The 21,139-nt window shown below is 46.4% G+C and overlaps 1 protein-coding gene across 1 annotated transcript in view; it reads left to right on the top strand.

The window, feature by feature from the left end:
* The window catches only part of SULT4A1 (sulfotransferase family 4A member 1), a 35,055-nt gene extending 14,894 nt beyond the window's left edge, over nucleotides 1-20,161 (top strand). Inside the window, exons 2-7 of the mRNA XM_065423352.1 lie at nucleotides 5,652-5,782; nucleotides 6,149-6,229; nucleotides 6,339-6,465; nucleotides 11,462-11,556; nucleotides 12,144-12,282; nucleotides 20,049-20,161. Of these exons, the coding sequence (XP_065279424.1) occupies nucleotides 5,652-5,782; nucleotides 6,149-6,229; nucleotides 6,339-6,465; nucleotides 11,462-11,556; nucleotides 12,144-12,282; nucleotides 20,049-20,161 (686 nt within the window). The remainder of the gene's footprint in view (nucleotides 1-5,651; nucleotides 5,783-6,148; nucleotides 6,230-6,338; nucleotides 6,466-11,461; nucleotides 11,557-12,143; nucleotides 12,283-20,048) is intronic.
* The last annotated feature ends 978 nt before the right edge of the window (nucleotides 20,162-21,139 follow it).

Below are 21,139 nucleotides of genomic sequence, written 5' to 3'. Positions count from 1 at the left end.
CTCTCAGCAGCAGATATTCTCTCACCCACCTTGGATCTGTAAATGAAGCATTTATCTTATGCCTTAAAGTTGGTCTGATGGTTAAGACACTAGACTTGGCTGCAGGAGATGTAGTTTCTATTTCTGGCTCTGCCACAGACTTTCTGGGCAAGACTATTAGTCCTGAATTTTTAAAAGTGACTAGAGATTTTGGTTGCCTCAAATTTTTGAGTGCCCAAGTGATTTCACTTTAAATGGGCCTGGTTTTCAGACAGTGAGTGCTCAGCACTTGCTTCAAATCAGGCTCTCTAATGTGTCTGATGTTGGGCACCCAAAAAATTGAGGTAAAATCACTAATCGCTTTTAAAAATGTAGGCCTTAGTTCTTACTCAGGAAAACTCCCATTCAAATCAAAATGTGAATTGTGGGTCCTAAGTACGTAAGTCATAGCAGAAGAACTAGGGAAATATGGCATCCAGTACAGCTTTATTTTATTGTTAGGCCAAATTATTAAACACACAGGACCAGATTCTTAAGTCCTTATGCAGTGTTACCTAGGGTTACCATATGTCCGTATTTCCCCGGACATGTCCGGCTTTTTAGTTGTTAATTGCCGTCCGGGAGGATTTTTTAAATATATAAAAACGTCCGGAAAATACGGACGTATGATAACCCTACCCACTGCCCCCCTCCTCTTGGGGTGTCAGCTCGCTCAGCCTGTAGATTGCAACCCCCCGTGCTGCTGCAACCCTGCGCCCCACAGCTAGGAGCGGTGGCGTCTCTGCAGCCAGCTGCTGGTGCGGGGGACCCACGGCCGCTTCTCCCTCCTCCGAGCATCCCCCGCGGCTCTGGCAGAGCCTCAGTCTCCCCCCTCCGTCCCGGACGTGCAAGGAGCCCCCCCGCCAGCGGTCCGTGCAGCCGGGGCTGCCTCCCCCGCGGCGGAGCCGCTGCCCGGGGGCGGGTCCCGGCGCAGAGAAAGTTTCTCGGTGCGCGGCGGCTCCCGGGAGCCCGAGCTCCCCCACCCGGGAAGGGCCCGCGCTGCAGCGCCTCCCGCAGCCTGAGCTGCCGCAGCCTTGCCGGGTCCAGCTGGGAGCAGGGTGGAGGCTCCCCTGAGGGAGGTGAAGGGTGGGGGACTCTGAGGTGGGGGGGATTCTGAGGGTAGGGGACTATGGGAGGGGGTGGGGGGCTCTGAGGCAGGGGCTGTGGAGAGTGGGGGGCTGTGGAGGGGGTGGGCTATGGGAGGAGGTGGGGAAATGAAGGGTAGGGGTTATGGAGGGAGGTGAAGGGGAGGACTGAGGTGGGGGTGCTGTGGAAGGCGCTATGGAAGGTGGGGGCTATGGGAGGGGGTGGGGGCTCTGAGGCAGGGGCTGTGGAGAGTGGGGGGGCTGCGGAGGGCAGGCTGTCAGGAGAGGGGGCACTGAGGCAGGAGAAGGCTGAGGATGGGCCCTGTGGAGAGCGGGTGGCTCTGGGGTGAGGCCTGGGGGGTCCAGTGGGTGGGTGGAAGGCGGCTCTGGGGGGTCCGGCAGGCAGTCAGGAGGCGGCTCTGGGGTGAGGCCTGGGGGGTCGGGCGGGCGGGAGGCAGCTCTGGGGTGAGGCCTGGGGGGGGGTCTGGTGGGCGGGAGGAAGTGGCTCTGAGGTGAGGCCTGGGGGGGTCCGGCGGGCGGGCGGGAAGCAGCTCTGGGGTAGGGTTACCATACGTCCGGATTTTCCCGGACATGTCCGGCTTTTTGGTCCTCAAATCCCCGTCCGGGAGGAATTTCCAAAAAGCCAGATATGTCCGGGAAAATAGGGAAGCATGGTAAGGGGACCGCCTCCTCCCCAGGCTCCAACTTTCCCAGCTCCCCCTGCTCTCCACCGCAGCGGGGGCCGAAGCAACTTCCCCAGCACAGCAGCAGCCGGGGGGCGGGAGGGAGGAGGGGGAATGCGGGGTGCTCAGGGGAGGGGGTGGAGTTGGGGCGGGGACTTTGGGGAAGGGGTGGAGTTGGGGTGGGAAAGGGGTGGAGTTGGGGCGGGGCCAGGGCCCCGTGGAGTGTCCTCTTTTTGCAGTATTGAAATATGGTAACCCTAGTGTTACCTCTGTCCTTCTCAGGCAAACTCCTATTGATTGAGCATTTGGGGGGAAAGGGAAAATCATCTTGCAAGCAATTAACAGAACTAGGCAGAAAATTTGTTTACAGCATTTGCTCAGTCAGTCTATAATAGTTTTAACATCCCTCATTTTAATAAGCACTTGCATTTACTGAAGCTATAAAAAAAATATGAGTCTTAATGGTACTATTGTATTGTATTAGCTGAAATTTGACCAAGCACTGATGGATCAATAGAGGCGAGACTAACGGGCTGCACTGGAAAACTGCTAGTGTTAACATTATGAATACCTAGAAAAAATATGCCTACCTTTATTGTATTTTTCCATAACACTTTCAAAAACAGGGGGTTAAGAAAGGAACATATGAAAGGGCTCAAGGTCAGCTTTGTCCCGTTATGTGACTTGGAGGGAAACACAGTTCTGTAAAAAGCTACAGTTGGCCACGTGGGGAGGAAAGAAGATATCCTAGGGTATTCCTTACTTTACAGCTGCCATTTTCCCCTTCCACAAAATATGTATGCAGCCAGATGGCTATATGGGAAAAGGGGAGATTGGCTAGAGAACAGTGGGAGGACCCTGGGAATAGCTGCTCTAAAATGAAGTAGAATTGAGCATTCTTGAAGCATCATTAACTACTCTTCAGTGTTCTGTGACTTCCTCTGGAGTAGTTCACAGAATGCGCACTGTTAGCCATTAGCAGCATGGCTATAAACTAGTTTGTACTGTTATTTCTGGGGTGTTGGCCCTAGGAGGATCATGTTTTTTTCAGAGTTACAAACATTTCAAAGTTAGAAACAGCCTCCATTCGCGAAGTGTTCGTAACTCTGAGGTTCTATTGTATTTAAAGGTGCGCTGTCAACTTTGTTTAAATCCATCATTTTAGGTTTTGTTTAAAAATAAATTCTAAAAATGTAAGGATGTTTTTGTTTTTAAATAAATATTTGTATTGAGGTAATTGCCCTTAATATTTTTTTTAACTCCACAAACAACCACACCAAACACAGAATAAAGCATGTATAAGTGTATCCATGCATGAGGGTGTTGGGTGTGAGGAGAGGTAGTGCTGGATTAGGGCTAAGGGAGAGGAAGACCTCAGCAAGTTTTCCCTTAAATAAAAGGGACTTAATTCTCATTAATACTGAGGTCCTGAAAGCCCAGAGCAGTGTAAATGAGTCTTAGTGTGAATGAGACTCAGGCCCAGCACCTAGAAAAGTAAGATGAAAAACAGCAGAATGTTCATGACTGGAAGAAGCATGGTTCAATGTCCTGAATGTAAGCCTGGTGGCCAGGGACTTCTGAGTTCTACGCTTAGCTGGAGGCAAACTACTTGACCTCTCTGTCTCCATTTTTTCATCTGTAAGACAGGGATAGGTATGTCACGAGGACAGTTGGTGTGTGAAGGGTGGTGTGAAGTTGTATAGCACTGCAGAAGTGCTGATTATTATTATTGAAATTCACCAATTTCAACTGGTCTTCTAAGAAAAGGACATTTGATCCACCCTCTTACTTTTATGAGTTAGCCTAAGCACTGTTGAGTGTCTGCACTGCACACAATCACCAGACTTCCCTCCCTGTGGTATCCAGAATAATCTCTCTAAACAGCTTACTACTTCTCATACATTTCTTGCAGAAGCCTAGTAGACAATTTGAGGACATGTGAGTTGCTAAGAGCATATTTTCTCCTATGTGGAGGGAAAACCCGCATATAATATATGGGGCAGAAACATTGATTTTTTTAAAACTCCAATTTCCCTTTTCTTTGTTCCATGGGAGAGTGTGGCTTGCTGACCCACCCCATCAGGGAACAGGCAGGAAACATAACCTCCTACACCAGTGGATGGTCCAAGATCTATATAGAACTCTAGAGTGCCATGGTAGCTGAGTGGTTTGCTGGTCATCTTCTCACCTAGCAGCCTGGCTTCTTCAGGAGTGGCTATACAACAGCAGCCATAGAGGGTACCATATGAGAGTTATCTCTCCTTAGTTATCTGATTGGTTAACCACAAGGTCAACAGGGAGCATGCTGCAGAGTTCAAGCTTCCATCCGTCCCTGCCACTAACCCCACCAATCCAAATTCACATGAGTATTATGAATGTGACTTCTTGTTTGTATGGAGACGACAGTCGTTTACAAAGCTCTACTGCTAATGTTGATCCCGGAACAGGTATACATTTTCTTCTTATGGACTGAGGTTGCTGTAACAGCATCTTTCTTTGCAAGTGGAATTTAGAAAGCAAAAATAAATTATAGAGGATCAAGATGTCTCATGTCATAAATGTTTAATAAGGGAAAGTGTAGTGCTCATGGAGTAACAAGGACTAATACCGAAGTGTGCCATATGTATGTTAATTTTAATGCATAAAAATATGTGCTGTGCTTTAGAATGCAGAGTGGAGTGAAGAGTTTGAAGGGATGATGTAAATGGAGCACAAGACTGGTCACTGACATAGGTGTTCATAATATAAAGGAGCTTCTTCCAAGTCATTCTAATTACCCTGAACTCAGCTGGCAGGTAAACAGGTGAAATGGGTCTCATCAGTCGTAACATTTATAGGACTCATTCTGGAAAGCAACTCCCAGAAATGTGCTTCCCAGGCTATGATTTCATACCACCTGCATTCATGCATTTACTGAACAACCTCTTAAAGTGCAGCAGTGATGAGGTTGAGTTTTTTTCCACCTAATTTGGGATTAAGAAATCCTAATTGAGAATTCACTAAATTTCCTGCTACGTTGGAAATGACAGGTTCCATTCCATTTGATAGAACATTGCACTGGGTTGCCAACCAGAAGATAAGGTTTAAGGGCGTCCAGTTTTGCATATTTTCAGCTACCATTGCAGAGAAGACGCTCTTTGACGTTAGAACTGAAAGAGGAGGGGCCAATGCTTTCAACCCTTGTCTAGATTAGAGTTTTTGGTCCTATTGTACTCAAATTAATTGACTAGGGTGAAACATCACCAGCAACAAACCTTTGTGTCCAGGAACAAGTTGTTCCTGTATAGTTAATATGAGTTAACTGACAATCAATAAATTCTCAAGTTACAACAAGATCAAAAACTCTACTCTACATAAGACCTCAGTGTGCATACAAAGCGGTAGTGTTGCCTAATATTTAGAACTGAAAAGGGTGTCTATTATCCTGAGGTCTGTTCCCATTACTGCTGCTCATGTGTGACCCTGGACAACCTCTGTGTACCTCAATTCTTCATTTCTAAAATGGATATGATAATATTTACCTACCTCACATTTATACTGTGAATTTTGACTAATGTGGGTAAAATGCTATGAGATTAAAGATGCTGGGAACACTATTTATATTTAAATATTTGTATTTAAATTACTCAGTGAAATAACTTGAACATTTTACAAGGAAGAAGATCTTATGTTTAAAACACAGCTGGAGGGATAGATCCAATATCATTAGCACTTACAGTAGCTCTAGATTCTGTATTAGTTTTCAGAAAACTTTTAAGGACATAGTTATTATTTGTATGTGTAGGTCTTTCCTTTCAGATGTTTCTGTTTAAATAAGGATTATAATACAATCTCGTCTCTTTTGTTATTTGATTTATCTTTGGAGGCACAGGCTTGCTACAGGAAGTGGTATATCTAGTGAGTCAGGGAGCTGACCCTGATGAGATTGGATTAATGAATATAGATGAACAGCTTCCAGTCCTAGAGTATCCTCAGCCTGGTCTGGACATCATCAAGGTACAGTTGACTTCACTGAAAGTCTTTCAGCATTCAGATGCTTTTTTTTAAATCCCCATATTTATTACCATTCCCCTCCATCCCATTTTTTTGTCCTTTTTGTCACTTGACCTGCTCAATTTGTTTTAATGATTCAGAATTTTATTGTAATGTTTTATTGTACTTTGTTATGTTTTTAAATATGTTATGGAGGGAATGGTATGATGGGACTGTCTACAATAGCATGTTGCCGATCTCATTAGTTTTAGCAGTGAGTTTGTGAATGTAAAGCAGTATAGTAAGGACCTTTACATTTGACAATTTAGGAAGGAATGCCAGCCAACTTAGATGCCGTGAGAAATGTTTTCTCCTTCCATTTTCTTTTAGGAGCTCACATCTCCTCGCCTCATAAAAAGCCACCTACCATATCGGTTTTTGCCTTCAGACCTCCATAACGGCGATTCCAAGGTAAAAATGAATTGGTGTTTGATTAGCTGTACCACCCGCTGGTGCTTGCACGGTTTGCGAAGTGAAGGAAATATGCTTTTAATAACATGGATTGTTTTCACTTTCCTAGGTAATATACATGGCTCGCAACCCCAAAGACTTGGTAGTGTCCTATTACCAGTTTCACCGCTCCCTAAGAACCATGAGCTACAGAGGAACATTTCAAGAATTCTGTCGAAGGTTTATGAATGACAAGTGTAAGGAACTTTTCTCTGTGCGTGATGCAATCTGTTATCCGTTTATTTTTACCTCTGCATTCCATGTATTATTATAATACAGGTATATAATTATATTTCTGGCGATATTCTAGTTGCTTCATGGGCACTGCCAACTGATTTTTAATGGATGGATTCAGACTGTAAAATTTCTCCATGTCGATGCAAACTATGGTCATGTCGTCTAAACAACTGCACACCCTGCAGTATTGGGCACTGTGGATTCAGTCCTGCAGCAGCTTACTCAGGCAAAACTCCCATTGAGGTCAATCAGGGCCTAATCCTGCAATGTGCCCGGTGCCTTGTGGGAATTACCAAGCATCCTCAGCTCCTGTTGATTTCAGTGGATGTTGATAGCACTCATCACCTGTTGGGAGTCACCCTGCTCCTCACAGGACTGGACCAAGCGAAGAGTGAATGTTTTTGTCATAGTCAAGAAGAAGGGACTAGGCACTATGTGGGAATACCCTTCAGCCTATCTGCAGTGAAGCACACCATAGCTACATTGTGGTATTGTAAAATCAAGGGTATTAAGTATCGTAAAATTAAGGGTATTATCGAGGTTTTATGCCTTCCTCTGAAATATCTGGTTCTGGCCACTGTAGGAAACAAGATGGACTATTGGCCTGTTTCGCGATGGCAGTTGCTATGGGCTTGTCTATACTGCATTGTTAGCTCAAGCTATGAATTGAGTATTGCCCCAAACCTGACCCCCATCCACACACAAAAATCTCTAGCTCTAGGCAGTCAGTGCTTTAAACTCAAGCTAGCTGGCCCGTCAGGGTAGGTTGAAACTCAGTGCTGCTGACGCTCAGGCTAGTAATGCAACAAGGATGTATCATGCAGCAGCTCCAGTTAACACAACCCATTAGCTGCTAATCAAATCATTGTGTAGCAAGGGCTGGATCCCAGGCAGCAAGCTTCCATTGGAGCTGAACTTTGAAGTAGTCATTGGATGCAACTGCAGGGTTCCATAGGAAGGAAGAATGAGCCAGTGGAGGTTAATAACAGGCTTTATAAACCATTGTTGTTTTCTCCTGTGGGTTTGCAGCATGGGGGAGAATCACTGTCTATCCGTGCCATTTCATCTCCAACTTGCCCCATCCATATCCTGGAGCCTTGTGAAGGGGTTCCAATGGAGATGGGGGAAAGGGGAACATTCCACAGAGGTGCAACTCTCCTCTCTTGTGGGCAAGAGCTCTCCAGGTGTAATATATACCTTCCTGTACCAGGTTCAGTAATCTTGCCCCAGGTATGTGATTTATCCCAACATCACAGAGTCAGTAAAACATTATAACAGTTTCTATGTTCCTATAACTGTGCAAATTGGGCCTTTTATAATGTAATACATTTAACTAAGGACCATGTCATGCCCTCAGTTTTTTTTCCCTGGGTGGGAATGAAAGGAGAAGAAAACCTGCTCCTTTGGCCAAAGTTTTGCTGGAGGAAGAGGACTGAGCCAACATGACATCATTCTCCCTCCATCCCTCTCCCCTCCTGGCCATGTAGAAACCCCTCCACATACCTTTTCTTCATGGTTGCTCTTTAGTTTCAGGACATGAGGATGAAGTCAGAGAACAGCCTCATTCTGTAGCATCATCCCCTGAAGATCTGAGAGGCTTTCCTCATATGAGGCCTTGGCTACACTGGCGCTGTATAGCGCTGCAACTTGCTGCGCTCAGGGGTGTGAAAACGCGCCCCCCCCCCGAGTGCAGCGAGTGCAGCGCTGTAAAGCGCCAGTGTAATCAGCGCCTGCAGCACTGCACGCTCACTCGCAGCGCTGCAAGCTACTCCCCTCGGAGAGGTGGAGTACTTGCAGCGCTGCGAGAGAGCTCTCGCAGCGCTGGCGGCGCGACTACACTCGCGCTTCACAAGTGTAGCCAAGGCCTAAGATAATGATAACGTGTCATCACTATCTTAAATGGCTGCTGCTCTGCACCATCAAATCCACCCGGCTTGGGTTAGGAGCAGCCAGTATTGAGCTGTCCTGCGTGACATTTTTTGCTTCATCAATTTGTAGCCCTAATGTAAACACATATTTAGTGGTGTGTGAAATAGTCATAATGAGAAAGTACTCAGAATGCCAGTTTTTCACATACCGTTATATACATTGAAAATGGGTGTGTTTTGCTGAAAAATGACCTGTGTTTTGTGAATTTTCACATGAAAACAAGCCCCTTTGTGAAGTAAAAATGAGCCCATTACCAAATTAAAAATGCGAAGTTCAGAAATGGAATATTTTCTCATTTTGAATAGCTACTTTGTTGAATTCATGGAAAAACATCATTTGAAAAGAAAATTGCCCATAGTCAGATGACAAGATGTTTGTGTAAAATGTGGAAAAATGTTCACCTGTTTTGCACAGATCCTACTTCTTGATGATTTGAAGTACTCATTAGAAATTATGATAGATGACAAACTGATAAATGAACAAATTTTCAGAATGTATTTTTGCCTGGATTGTGTACCCAAATATATTTTCTTCTGATAATATTAGCAGCAAGACATTTTTTTCATAGTTAACAGGGACCAGTGTCTGATCTTTATTACATTGGTGTAAAGTGACTGAAGTGAATGGATGTATTCTGGATTTACACCAGTGTAAGTGAGATAAAGTTCTGGCCCTAAGTACTGATATTCTTTTGGATGAGCAGAAGTACTTCTAGACAATTTAAAAGCAACAGAAACAAGACAGTAAATTTAGATTTTGGGGCACTGGGGAGGGGAAAGATTTAACTGTGTAGAATTTCCTGGTTATAGATTTTTATTTTTGATTTTCACTCTTGTTTCCAGAACAACATTTGGCTGTATAGGGCCATTTCCTCAATACTTTCTTAAATAAGGAAGAAAATGTTGACCTGCCCTAGAAATTGCATTGCACATAGGAATGCAGTGAGGAGGAATCTTTTATCAAATGTGGATAATGGTTTCTTAGACCATCTACACTTCTCTCCCTCGAAGCTATCTCCACTTTCTGCTGAGTGTAGCCAAGTGAAAGAGAAGTGGAATGTAGTGTGACATGTAAATTGCAGGAATGTCCTCTCATTCCCATTCAGTAATATGCATAGTCATAGGCGTGCGCACGGGGTGTGCCGGGTGTGCCTGGGCACACCCTAATGCAGGGGTGGGCAAATGGCCCCCCTCTTCAGGCGCCGCAAGCCGCAGGGTCTGCGCTCCCCGGCCAGAGCGCCTGGCCAAGCGCAGCAAGCTGCCGGCCCCACCCCCGCCTTTCTCCCTCCCTCCCCTCTGGGGGCCGGGGCTGCACGCTCCCGTGGGGCAGGGTTTGGCTCCACGGGGAGGCAGACACCTCCCCCCTCTCCTGGAGCCATGCTGCTCCATGTGCAGTGCTCTGGGGGCCAGGGCTGCACGGGCTCCCGCGGGGCAGCGTTTGGCTCTGCGGGGAGGCAGTTACCTCCCCCCTCTCCTGGAGCCATGCTGCCCCGTGTGCAGTGCTCTGGGGGCCAGGGCTGCGTGCGCTCCTGCGGGGCAGCGTTTGGCTCTGCGGGGAGGCTAGGAGCCTCATCTCATGCCATGGTAAGGGGCCAGGGGGGTTGGATAAGGGGTGGGGGGAGTCAGAGGACAGGGAGCAGGGTGGGTTGGATGGGGGTGGGATCCCGGGCGGGGGTGTTAGGGGCGGGGGGTCTCTGGAGGGGGCAATCAGGGAGCAGGGGGGGTTGGATGGAGCATGGGAGTCCCGGAGTCTGTCAGGGGGCGGGGGGTAGATAGGGGACAGGGAGCAAGGAGGGTCCTGGGGGGGCAGTTAGGGTGGGGGGGCCTCTGGAGGGGGTGGTCAGGGGACAAGGAGCTGGGGGGGATTGGATGAGTTGGGAGTTCTGGGGGGGGGGCTATCAGGAGGCAGGGGTGTGGAGAGGGGTTGGGGGAGGCAGGGAGCAGAGGGGGTTGGATGGGTCGGGAGTTCTGGGGGTCCTGTCAGGGGGCGGGGAGCGGTTGGATAGGCGTGGGAGTGGATAAGGGTCGGGGCAGTCAGGGGACAGGTAGGGGGTAGGGTCCTAGGGGGGCAGTCAGGGGACAAGGAGCAGGGAGGCTTAGATAGGGGGTGGGGTCCTGGGGGGCAGTTAGGGGCAGGGGTCCCAGTAGGGGTTAGTCAGGGGACAAGGAGCGGGGGGGTTGGGGGTTCTGAGGGTGGCAGTCAGGGGGCAGGAAGTAGGAGGGAATGGATGGGGTGGGGCTAGGGCGGGGCTCCCTGGGTGCACACCCTAATGAAATGGGCTGCGCACACCTATGTGCATAGTGATTGGGAATCTACATGCACATTTTTTCTGCTGGCTCCCTTTCAACTCATGAGCAATGCATCCGTATTATTGAGCTCAAAAGAGTGCTCACCATGCAACACGGTGGTCTTTTGCATTGAATGCGTAGCCACAATAACATGCCTTTAGGGCAGTGGTTCTCAAAGCCGGTCCGCTGCTTGTTCAGGGAAAGCCCCTGGGGGCTGGGCCCGTTTGTTTACCTGCCGCGTCCGCAGGTTCGGCCGATCGCGGCTCCCACTGGCCACGGTTCGCCACTCCAGGCCAATGGGGGCTGCGGGAAGCGGCGCGGGCTGAGGGACATGCTGGCTGCCCTTCCCGCAGCCACCATTGGCCTGGAGCGGCAAACCGCGACCCTTGGGAGCCGCGATCGGCCGAACCTGCGGACACGGCAGGTAAAAAAACTGGCCCGGCCCGCCAGGGGCTTTCCCTGAACAAGCGGCGGACTGGCTTTGAGAACCACTGCTTTAGGGCAAATCAGCTCTCTGTGAAGGTGTTAAGATCTCATCGACACTGATGGAGACTATACTCTATTTTAGTGATGTTCCTTATTAGCCATAGGAACACTGCAGAAACAAACAAAATTTCCTTGGAAGTATAAAGTGCTTCAGTCATTCAAATGTACTTATTTTCCTCAGTTCCTGTCAAGAGGGACTCATAACAATATTGATCATATTCCTTGTCCGTTATAATGTTCTCTGTCTCTGCAGTAGGATATGGTTCATGGTTTGAGCATGTGCAAGAATTCTGGGAACATCACATGGACTCCAATGTACTTTTCCTCAAGTATGAAGATATGCACAAGGTAAACCAGATATTATAAAGAATTGTCTATTGCTTGATATTGCTCGTGACTCAGATTCATCAAATTAGGAGTCTAAAGTCAGACTCCTGAGTCCATACTTGAACTCCCAAATGTGTGGCCTAATTTTTCAAAGCACTGATCACCAGCAGCATCCACTGACTTTCATGTAAGCTGTGAAGTTGCTCAGCACTTTCTGAAAATCAGGTAATTTATTTAAGAGCCTTAATAAGGATTTACGGCCAGATCCACAAAGCTACTTAGGTGCTTAAATACCAGATGTAGATACCTAAGTCACGGGTTTAGGCACCGAAGTCTCAGTTTTGGCTCCATTTCGATTCACAAAATTCACACCAGGCCCTGCAGGCACTTAAGGTTTCCTAGGCATCTATGTTTCTGCCCCTGGCATTTGCTGGTTTTCCAGCATTTGAGTTTGGGGGATTCAACTTTCACACTCAGGAAGGGCACAAGCAGCACAGGATGCTATTTTGCGGTTGCAACCTTAACTCCACTTCAACACATTTTTTGCATTTGTATATTTAATCCTGAAGTCTATTAACTTTTACTTGTTTTTAAATATTTTCTTACAGGACCTTGCAACAATGGTTGAGCAGCTGGTGAGATTCTTGGGAGTTTCTTATGACAAAGCACAGCTGGAATCCATGGTGGAACATTGCCATCAACTCATTGATCAGTGCTGTAATGCAGAAGCCCTTCCAGTTGGCCGGGGTATGTGTCATATACACAGTAACTTCTTCAGGTGGATGTCACAAAAGAATAAGTGATGGACTGATAAAGGACAGGATGTGCTGGCAAATTATTGTCTTAAATTCAATCTACAGTAAAATGTTATTGAAACAACATAGGGAAAATTATCATTAGTCTGATAGGAACTTTGACCATTTAGTATTGGGACAAAGGAGTGAACGTGATTTAAAAGAAAATAAAAGCATCCAGGATGAACTTTGCATATTTACAAATATTTTAAAGGTATTGGGCCAGCTTCAGCATTGGTGCAAGTGGGTGCAACACCACTGACTTTAAATGTGTTGTCTCTGCTTATATAAGTGATAAATTTGGCCCTAAAAGAGGCATTTGATTGAGAGAAAAACAACAACAAAAACAACCTGGTTGTAAGAAGGAGGTGACCATCTAGCATCAGCAAAGATAACCACTACATTTTAAGGCCAGAGGGACCATTAGATTAGATCATCTAGTCTGACCTCTGGTATAACACAGGCCATAGAATTTCACCCAGTTACTGCTGCATTGAGCCCAATAACTAGTGTTTGACTAAAGCATCTCTTCCAGAATGGCATGATATCTTGATTTGAAGACAAGAAGAGATGGAGAATCTATCATTTTCCTTGGTAGTTTGTTCCAATAGTTAGTCACCCTCACTGTAAAAAATGTGTGCCTTATCTCTAATTTGAATTTGTCAGGCTTCAGCGTCCAATCATTGGTTCTTGTTATACCTTTATCTGCTAGATCAGTGGTCACCAACCAGTCGATCGCGATCGACTGGTCGATCCTATAGGATCTCCCAGTCGATCTCAATCTCCGGTGGCACAGTGTGGCTGCCGCTAAGGCAGACTCCCTGCCTACCCCGGCTCCACGCCGCTCCCAGAAGCAGCCAGTGCAGTCCCGCGGCCCCCGGGGGGCAGGGGTCTCCCTCCGTGCGCTGCTCCTGCCTGCAAGCACTGTGCCCGCAGTTTCCATTGGCCGGGAGAGCTGTGGGGCCAGCGCTTGCAGAGAGGGGCAGTGCACAGAGCAACATGCCCCACCCAGGGGCTGCAGGGGTGCGTTGGCCCCTTCCGGGAGCGGTGTGGGGCCGGGGTAGGCAGGGAGCACCCCAGCCCTGAGCCCGTTCCTGAAGCCAGCACCCCATAGACCCTCCTGCACCACAAACCATCCTGCACCCCAAGGCCCAGCCCTGACCCCCCTCCCAGAGCCAGCACACTGTACCCCTTCCTGCACCCCAACACTCTGTCCCAACCTGGAGCCCCCTCCTGCAGCCAAACTCCCTCCTAGAGCTTGCACCCCTCACCCCCTCCTGCACCCCAACCCCCTGCACTAGGCTCAGCCCAGAGCCCCCTCCCACACTGCTAACCCCTCAGCCCCAGCCCAGAGCCCGCAACCCCTCCCGAACGCCAACCCCCTGCCCCAGCCCGGTGAAAGTGAGTGAGGGTGGGAGAGAGTGAGTGACGGGGGGGGGGATGGAGTGAGCAGGGTGGGGCTTTGGGGTAGGGGCGGGACCTCTGGGAAGGGGCGGGGTAGATCCTGGGTTGCCCTTAGATTCAAAAAGTGATCTTGAGCATAAAAAGGTGGGAGACCACTGTGCTAGATTAAACAGCTCTTTAGTATCCGGTATTTTCTCCCTGTGTTACCTTTCTATCTTCTTTTTGAGAAGCTAAAGAGACTGAGTTCTTTATATCTCTGTAAGTATTTTCTCCAGCCCTCAAATCACTTTTGTAGCTTTTTCTTCACCCTTTACAATCTTTCAACATCCTTTTAAAAACATGGACACCAGAACTGTACACAGTATCCCAATATTGGTCTCACCTTCTTACTCCTACTCACCACTCCCCTGTTTATACATCTAAGGATAGCATTAGCCCTTTTTGCCACAACATCACACTAGGAACTCACATTGTTTATCCATTATGACCCCTAAATACTTTTCAGAGTCGATGCTTCCCAGGATACCGATCTCCATTCTGTAGGTACGGCCTGCATTCCTTATTCCTGGATGTGTGATCTTGTATTTTGTTTGAAAGTGCCCAGGTAACCAAGTGATACAGATTACTCTGTACGATTACCTGTCCTCATCATTATTTACCACTCTGCCAATCTTCGTATCAGCCACAATTTTTATAAGCAGTGATTTTATTTTTACTTCCCAATCATTGATAAAAATACTGAACAGCATTGGGCTTAGTATGATCCCTGCCAACCTCACTAGAAGCATCCCTATTCAATAATGGTTTGCCAATGACAATTACTTTTTGAGATCTATCAGTTAGCCTGTTCTTAGTCCATTTATTCTATGCTCTACTGATAGTGTATAGTGCTAATTTTTTTTTATCAGAATGTTGTGTCATACTAAGTCAAATGCTTTACAAAAGTGTAAGTATATTACATCTACATAGTTACCTTTATCAACCAAACATGTAGTCTCATCATAGAATGAAAACAGCCTTGTTTGACAGGATCTATTTTCCATAAAATCCATGCTGACTGGCATTAATTCCCCTCCTTTAGTGCTGTATTGATTGAATCCTGTCTCAGCTTTTTCCATGACTTTGCTCAGGACTGACATCAGGCTAACTACAATCATCTGGATCATCCCACTGGCCTTTTTTGAATATTGGCATGACATTAGCATGTGATCAGTCTTCATAAGGCAGCTCCTTATTTTCATCTGAAAAATCTGTTACTCTGCAAGCCTGGCATGGAAAGACATCCTGTATACTGTAGAGAGGCAGTGCAGTTATTCGAGTAGCAGACTGGGAATCGGAGTTCCTGAGATTCATTCCCTGCTTTGTATTTGACTTGCTCAGTGACCTTGAGCCTTTGTGTGCCTCCGTTCACCTATCTGAAAACAGGTATAATAATAATTCTCACCTACCTCATAGACCGTGTGTTCACTGGCCAAAAAGGGGGATTCTTAGCTCAAGTTAACTAATGAGGTAAAATCCTAGTGAAAACAAAGCAGTTTGTAGTTTTCGCATGAGTTAGCAGGTCGCGTTAAAGGACTCCTCCCCCCACCCTTCCCCTCAGTTTCTGTCTTTGTCAGCGATATAGCTCACTGCAAAAAATACCCAGGACTAGATCCACAAAAGAGACTTTGGCTCAGCATTGCAGTGCCTTACTTTAGTCACCCTGCCACCTAATGCAATCCTCAGCCCTGACATAGGCACCCAGGCTCCCTATACAGTGCATGGGGACTGTTAGGTGCCTAAGAATGGGAGTCACAAAAGCCAGCACACTGTGAGGAGCCACCTAAGCTAGCCAATAGGAAATGGCAAAAGAAGGGTGTGGTCTAAACCCTGCCCCTCAAAAGGAGTTAGGCGCCTAACTCCCACTTGGGATTTACAGCCATGACCTCTCTCCTGGAGGGAAAACACAGCGGAGATACCATCAATTCCTCTGCCAGTTCATGTACTGCCTTTCAGTACAATAGGATAGTTAAGTTAGAATTTGGCCTAGCCATTCAGTTAGGGTGGGGGGGAGAGAGAGACAAAGGCAGCGGTACCTTCCTTTTAATCCCCATCTATGGCTCAACTGCTCGGCAGGGGCAAGGGATGAGGCCATGGCATTGGTGCTGTTGCTTCCTCACTCCCTGATTGGCTCTTATGGAGAGTGATTTCGCTGGCCTTTTGACTGGCAGTCGTGAGGAAAGAGACTGGCTGTGGTGAGAACACCACAACCTGCCACTCCTCAACTGGAGGTCACAGTAGCGTCTCTGTAAACCAGCCTGTCTGGATGGCATCCAGAACAGGTGCAGGGTGATGGTCTGTCTTTTGTGCTCCTACCCTGTTGCTGTTATTATTGTCTATTGTTTTACATTACAGCCTAGAAGCCCCAGTCAGGGATCAGTACCCGTTTGTGCTAGGCACTGTACATAAGCTCTTATTTTGTGGTAGAGGAGGGAGCTACAGTAGTCAACTATGTACCCGGTCATTTATTTGCTGTCTGCTTTTTATTAAAATTCTTTATTTTGAATTCATTTTGATTGCTGTTTTTGGCTTTTGCAATGTTTTGTTCCTTCAAAATGCAACTTCATTAATGGCAGTTTTGTCCTCTGTTCATTTATGTGATATAGCACGGTAGCAATAACACCACATGCTCCTGGGGGAATTCTGCGCCAAATAATTAAATTCTGCACCAAAAAATAAAAAATCTGTGCACAATATTTTAAAATTCTGCAAATTTTATTTGTCAAAATAACACTACATAATCATGCCAGTTTCTATTATTTTGGTAATTTATTTCAAAATACCTGCCAGCAAGTATGTCTGTAACAATACAGATACACACAAAAATTCCTCCAGGAATAGAGTTAAAGAAACTCCTATGATAACCCAGTACCTGTTTCTCTGTGCGCCCCCCCAGCCCAGCCCAACACGTCCCCCCATAGAGCCCAGCCAATATGCCTGATCCCCTACCCCCCTGAGCCCAGCCACAGGGTTCTGCAGCCTAGATAACCGCACCCCCTCCCTGCCAGAGCCCAGATACCCTCACCTCCTCCCCCCCTAAGCCCAGCCGTGGGGGCTCCCCCTTGCCCAGAGGCCAGCACCCCCTCCAGCCCAGAGCCCAGCCACGGGGCCCCCCCAGCCCAGACACCCACCCTCCTACCCCTCAGAGCCCAGGGATCCAGAGGGAGAAACAGCCTGATTCTTGGTCCCAGGCTTGTGTGGAGTTTCCTGCATGCTGCTGTCTCCTTCCCTCAAGGCATGCTGGGAACTGCAGCTGCCATGAACCCTCTAGGACCCCCCTCCCCCCCCCGAATTGTGCAGTGTCGCAGAATTCCCCCAGGAGTAACCACAGTTTACTGTAATTTGTTCCAAATATTTTTAATTTATCAACTACGTTTACCTTATTATTTTGCTTTATTTTGGTTCTTTAATTTTTTTCTTTTAGCACATTGATCTTTACTCTGAAGAAAACCCAGAGCTGCTGTGAAAGCAGAGCATTTTGATTAGCTATATTACTTATATTTGCTTCATATCACATCATAAATTACACAGTTGCATGATTCAAATGATAAACCAGGTGGGTAACTTTTTGACAAGCTATCAGTCTATATGGTTGAGAAATAGATGCTAGTAAAATACACTATAGTACATTCCATTTATAAAACTTGTGATTTGTACCTAAAGTATCATTAGAGAGATTCAGGAATAACAAGGTTCTTCAATTTTATTTTTGAGACAAAGGAAGAATCCTTTTTTATTACCTAAAGGATAATGTATGATTTTATGTTGCACAGTATACTGTATTTGTCCCATAAGTGTTGCTAGAACACAACTGAAATCAATACCTGACTTTTATGACTGCAAGAACATTTTTATTAATAGTACTCACTGCCCTGTTTGACACAGGAAAGCCAGTACCAGCATTTATTTGTCAAAAACTGTCAGATTAAGCATTTTCAGTCAATTTCAAAGCCTTGATCTTTGGGGATTTAAAAAACCCCTCTAGTAGTGAATTATATCTGCAGGGGTACTAGGAAAATTACTGTTTCGCAAAATGACATTTGTCATGTGTAATAACTAACTTCAAGTCACTGTGCAGTTGGTGGGACACTCATTGCAAACTTTTTGACAGTGCTCACAGATAATTATGTCAGTGGCGTAGCCAGGTTCTAAGAGCAGGGGGAGTAAACATTAAAAAGGCGCCCCCCCTTGGCTCCTCCTCCGGCCGCTCCATGCCTCCCCCCCTGGGCTGGCTCCTCCGGCTGCGCCGCGCCCCCCCCATGGCTCCTCCGGCCATGCTGCGGGCTGCCTTGCTGCGCCCCCCCCTCGCTCCTCCGGCTGCGCCACCCTCCCCCATGGCTCCTTCCGCCGCGCTGTGGGCTGCCATGCTGCGCCCCCCCTCGCTCCTCTGGCCGCACCGCCCCCCCCCATGGCTCCTCCGGCCGTGCCGTGCCGCCCCCACGGCCCCCCCCATGGCTCCTCCGGCCGCGCCGCCCTCCCCCCATGGCTCCTCCGGCTGTGCCGTGCCCCCCCCACAGCCCTCCCCCATGGCTCCTCCAGCCGTGCCATGTCGCCCCTGTGCCCCCCCCCCCCATGGCTCCTCCGGCCGTGCCGCCCCCTCCCCATGGCTTCTCCGGCTGTGCTGCCACCCCTTGCCTGCAGGAGCCCAGCGCTGGCCCGGCAGGCCAAGCTTCAGAGCGGAGCGTGGGCCCCGCCCGCTGGAGCCATGGTAACCCCTAACTAAGGCGCCGCTTTTGGAAAATGTGCTGAGGGGAAGCGGCTGCTTCCCCTGCACCCCCCCAGCTACGCTACTGAATTATGTCCTTGGCCCCAATTATGTAGCTATCATATATGAGCAACTTTCATTATATTAACTAGGAGTTTCTCATATGCATCAAATGCATCATCAGGTCTCCTTTGTGTAATTTGTGGTCTTCTTAATATGATTAAGTTCTGTGGTAGCATGGTCCTGACTCTCCTCCGTGTTACAGCAGTATAACGCCCTTGATTTGAATAGAGCTAATCTTCACTTAAACCTCTGTAAGTGAGAGGAGAATTAATCTAAGGCCCAACGCAATGGATTCATTATATAGTATGAGCCCAATTCAACTCTGTGTTACTCCAGTTGATTTTGACTGAGTTAAAGTGGCATAAAACCAGAATGACACAGTGGTGAATGAGGCCCAGAGTGTTTGACTGGCAACTTTGACGTTGTTTTCAGGTCATTTTATTAGTTGGTTTCAGTGGGAAAGTAAAAATATTTTATACAAGGAGACAAATTTTCAAACATGGATGGCTAAATTGTACCCACAGAAAATGTGCATACACTCATTATGCATGCACGATTCACGTTTAAATGCACAAACTGAGTACCTGAATGCACATTTTTGTAGGCATAATTTAGGTATTCACTCATCTTTGAGAAATTGCCTCATTATATTTGTGCAATCATAAACACCTTTTATACATCTACTGAACATAAAATAAAGGCATTTAATGATCTTTAGTGTTATTTTATTCTCTTCTGGGTGTATCCTTCCACCAATGCGTGATGAAGTTTCAGCAACCATGTAAATACATCCCTGATTCAAAAGGGGATAATTAAACCACCATCGTCTGCAGTGAGATCTGAAATCCACAATTAAGTTACAGTAGAACCTCTATTTTATGAACACCAATCTTATGAATTACCAGTTATAAGAACCATTTTTCCTGACATGGAAAAAAAATTATGTAATAAAAGTGGCATTGATGAAAAACAGTGAACATCCTTTCCCATTTCACTGTCTTCAGTGCATTGGAAATCCCTTTGTAGTGGTTTAAAAAGAAAGCGAGGCCGTGAACATTACTGCAATGTCTGCACCGGACCTACTGTAATTTTGAGATGTTCAGTTATGAACTCTTCAATCTCCAATTAGTTCGTAAAATTGGGGTTCTAATGTAATAATAGGGGTCAAAACAAATGTGGTACCTATTATTGTTATTTAAAGATATAGGGCCAAATCCTTCAAGGGGATGAATGCTTCCGGGATGAAATTCACCCCTGTGCAGATGGCCAACAAAAGGAATGTGGCACCTATTTTGAGGGCTTCAAAGGGATTTATTGGGGTGTATGAATGAATCACACCTCTTGCAGAGGCTAAGCACCCCAAGTGTCATTGAAGTAAAAGTGAGTAGATGTTGATCTGCAGTTGACAGGAGGTGCCCGGTATCCCATCTGATCAGACACATAATTTTAGAAAAGCCGGTGTTCTGTCATGTCACCAGTCTGACTTGTGCTCTTTCTCTGTATTTCAGGACGAGTTGGGCTATGGAAAGACATCTTCACTGTCTCAATGAATGAGAAATTTGATTTAGTTTATAAGCAGAAGATGGGAAAGTGTGACCTCACATTTGACTTTTATTTATAAAAAACATGCATGCATACAATATCCAAATATTAGCTAGAAGTGCTTTATGCATTCATTTATTACCTGCTGGACAAACTACTGTAGCTATTATGTGTAACATGACTTAAAAACTAACAAAATTTAAGTAAACCATAGGAAACACTATTATTCTTGATCCTAAACAGCTGTTTATCCTTCAGCATTTTAATCTTTTGTCAACATGCAAGAATTTCATAGATAATACAAGAATACTCAGCTGTTATGGAATGTATTATATAAGTATAAGGTATGTATCATATATGCAACTAGAATGTACACTTTTTCAGCCCCACATTGATTATTTAATGTATTTTATAGAAGCTTTTTACTGGAAACCTAAATAAAATCCAGTAAACCAAATAAAAAATTATTTCAGAAGGAAATCAGTAATAGGCCAAACCAAACTGTATGCTAGAATGATCTCAGGGGTTAGCTGTCACATTTATTTTTATAGTTGGAATGTCAAGGACAAAACAATCTTATCCCAAATTAAAAGGATAAAGATGGGGGTTTCCTTTAATTTTCGCACTTCCATTATTTGTAGGATTTCTGAGTGGATACCATTCGCTGGCATACTTTGCAAGACAAACATAACTGTGGTTGTCACTCCACGCATACATGCTCTTATGTCTGATAAGAGTGGCTGTATACAGAGTGAATGAAATTCATCCCTGTGAAGAGGGCGGGCCATCACAAGGGCCTGTTCAGCACTTAAGTCTCACTCAAGCCCTCAGCATAGGGTGTAAGTGAGTTGTAAGTGGTGCATGGGGCTTGTGCTGGGCCTATGGTTAGGAGTCCATTTCTCCCAGGGTTTCTGTGATACGTGCTGGTCTTCCACACAGGTCTGAGTTTCACCCATTGAGAATGATCCTCTTAGGTAACGAGAGTGTTCTGCTGGATTCTGAGCACCCTCAAGTTTCATTGAAATCATGGGAGTTGAGGGAACTTAGTATTTTTAGC

This window comes from Emys orbicularis, chromosome 1 (assembly GCF_028017835.1).
Source record: "Emys orbicularis isolate rEmyOrb1 chromosome 1, rEmyOrb1.hap1, whole genome shotgun sequence".
NCBI classification, from domain to species: domain Eukaryota; kingdom Metazoa; phylum Chordata; order Testudines; family Emydidae; genus Emys; species Emys orbicularis.
Note: the sequence above shows the minus strand (reverse complement) of the source record. Positions and strands in the feature narration are given on the sequence as shown.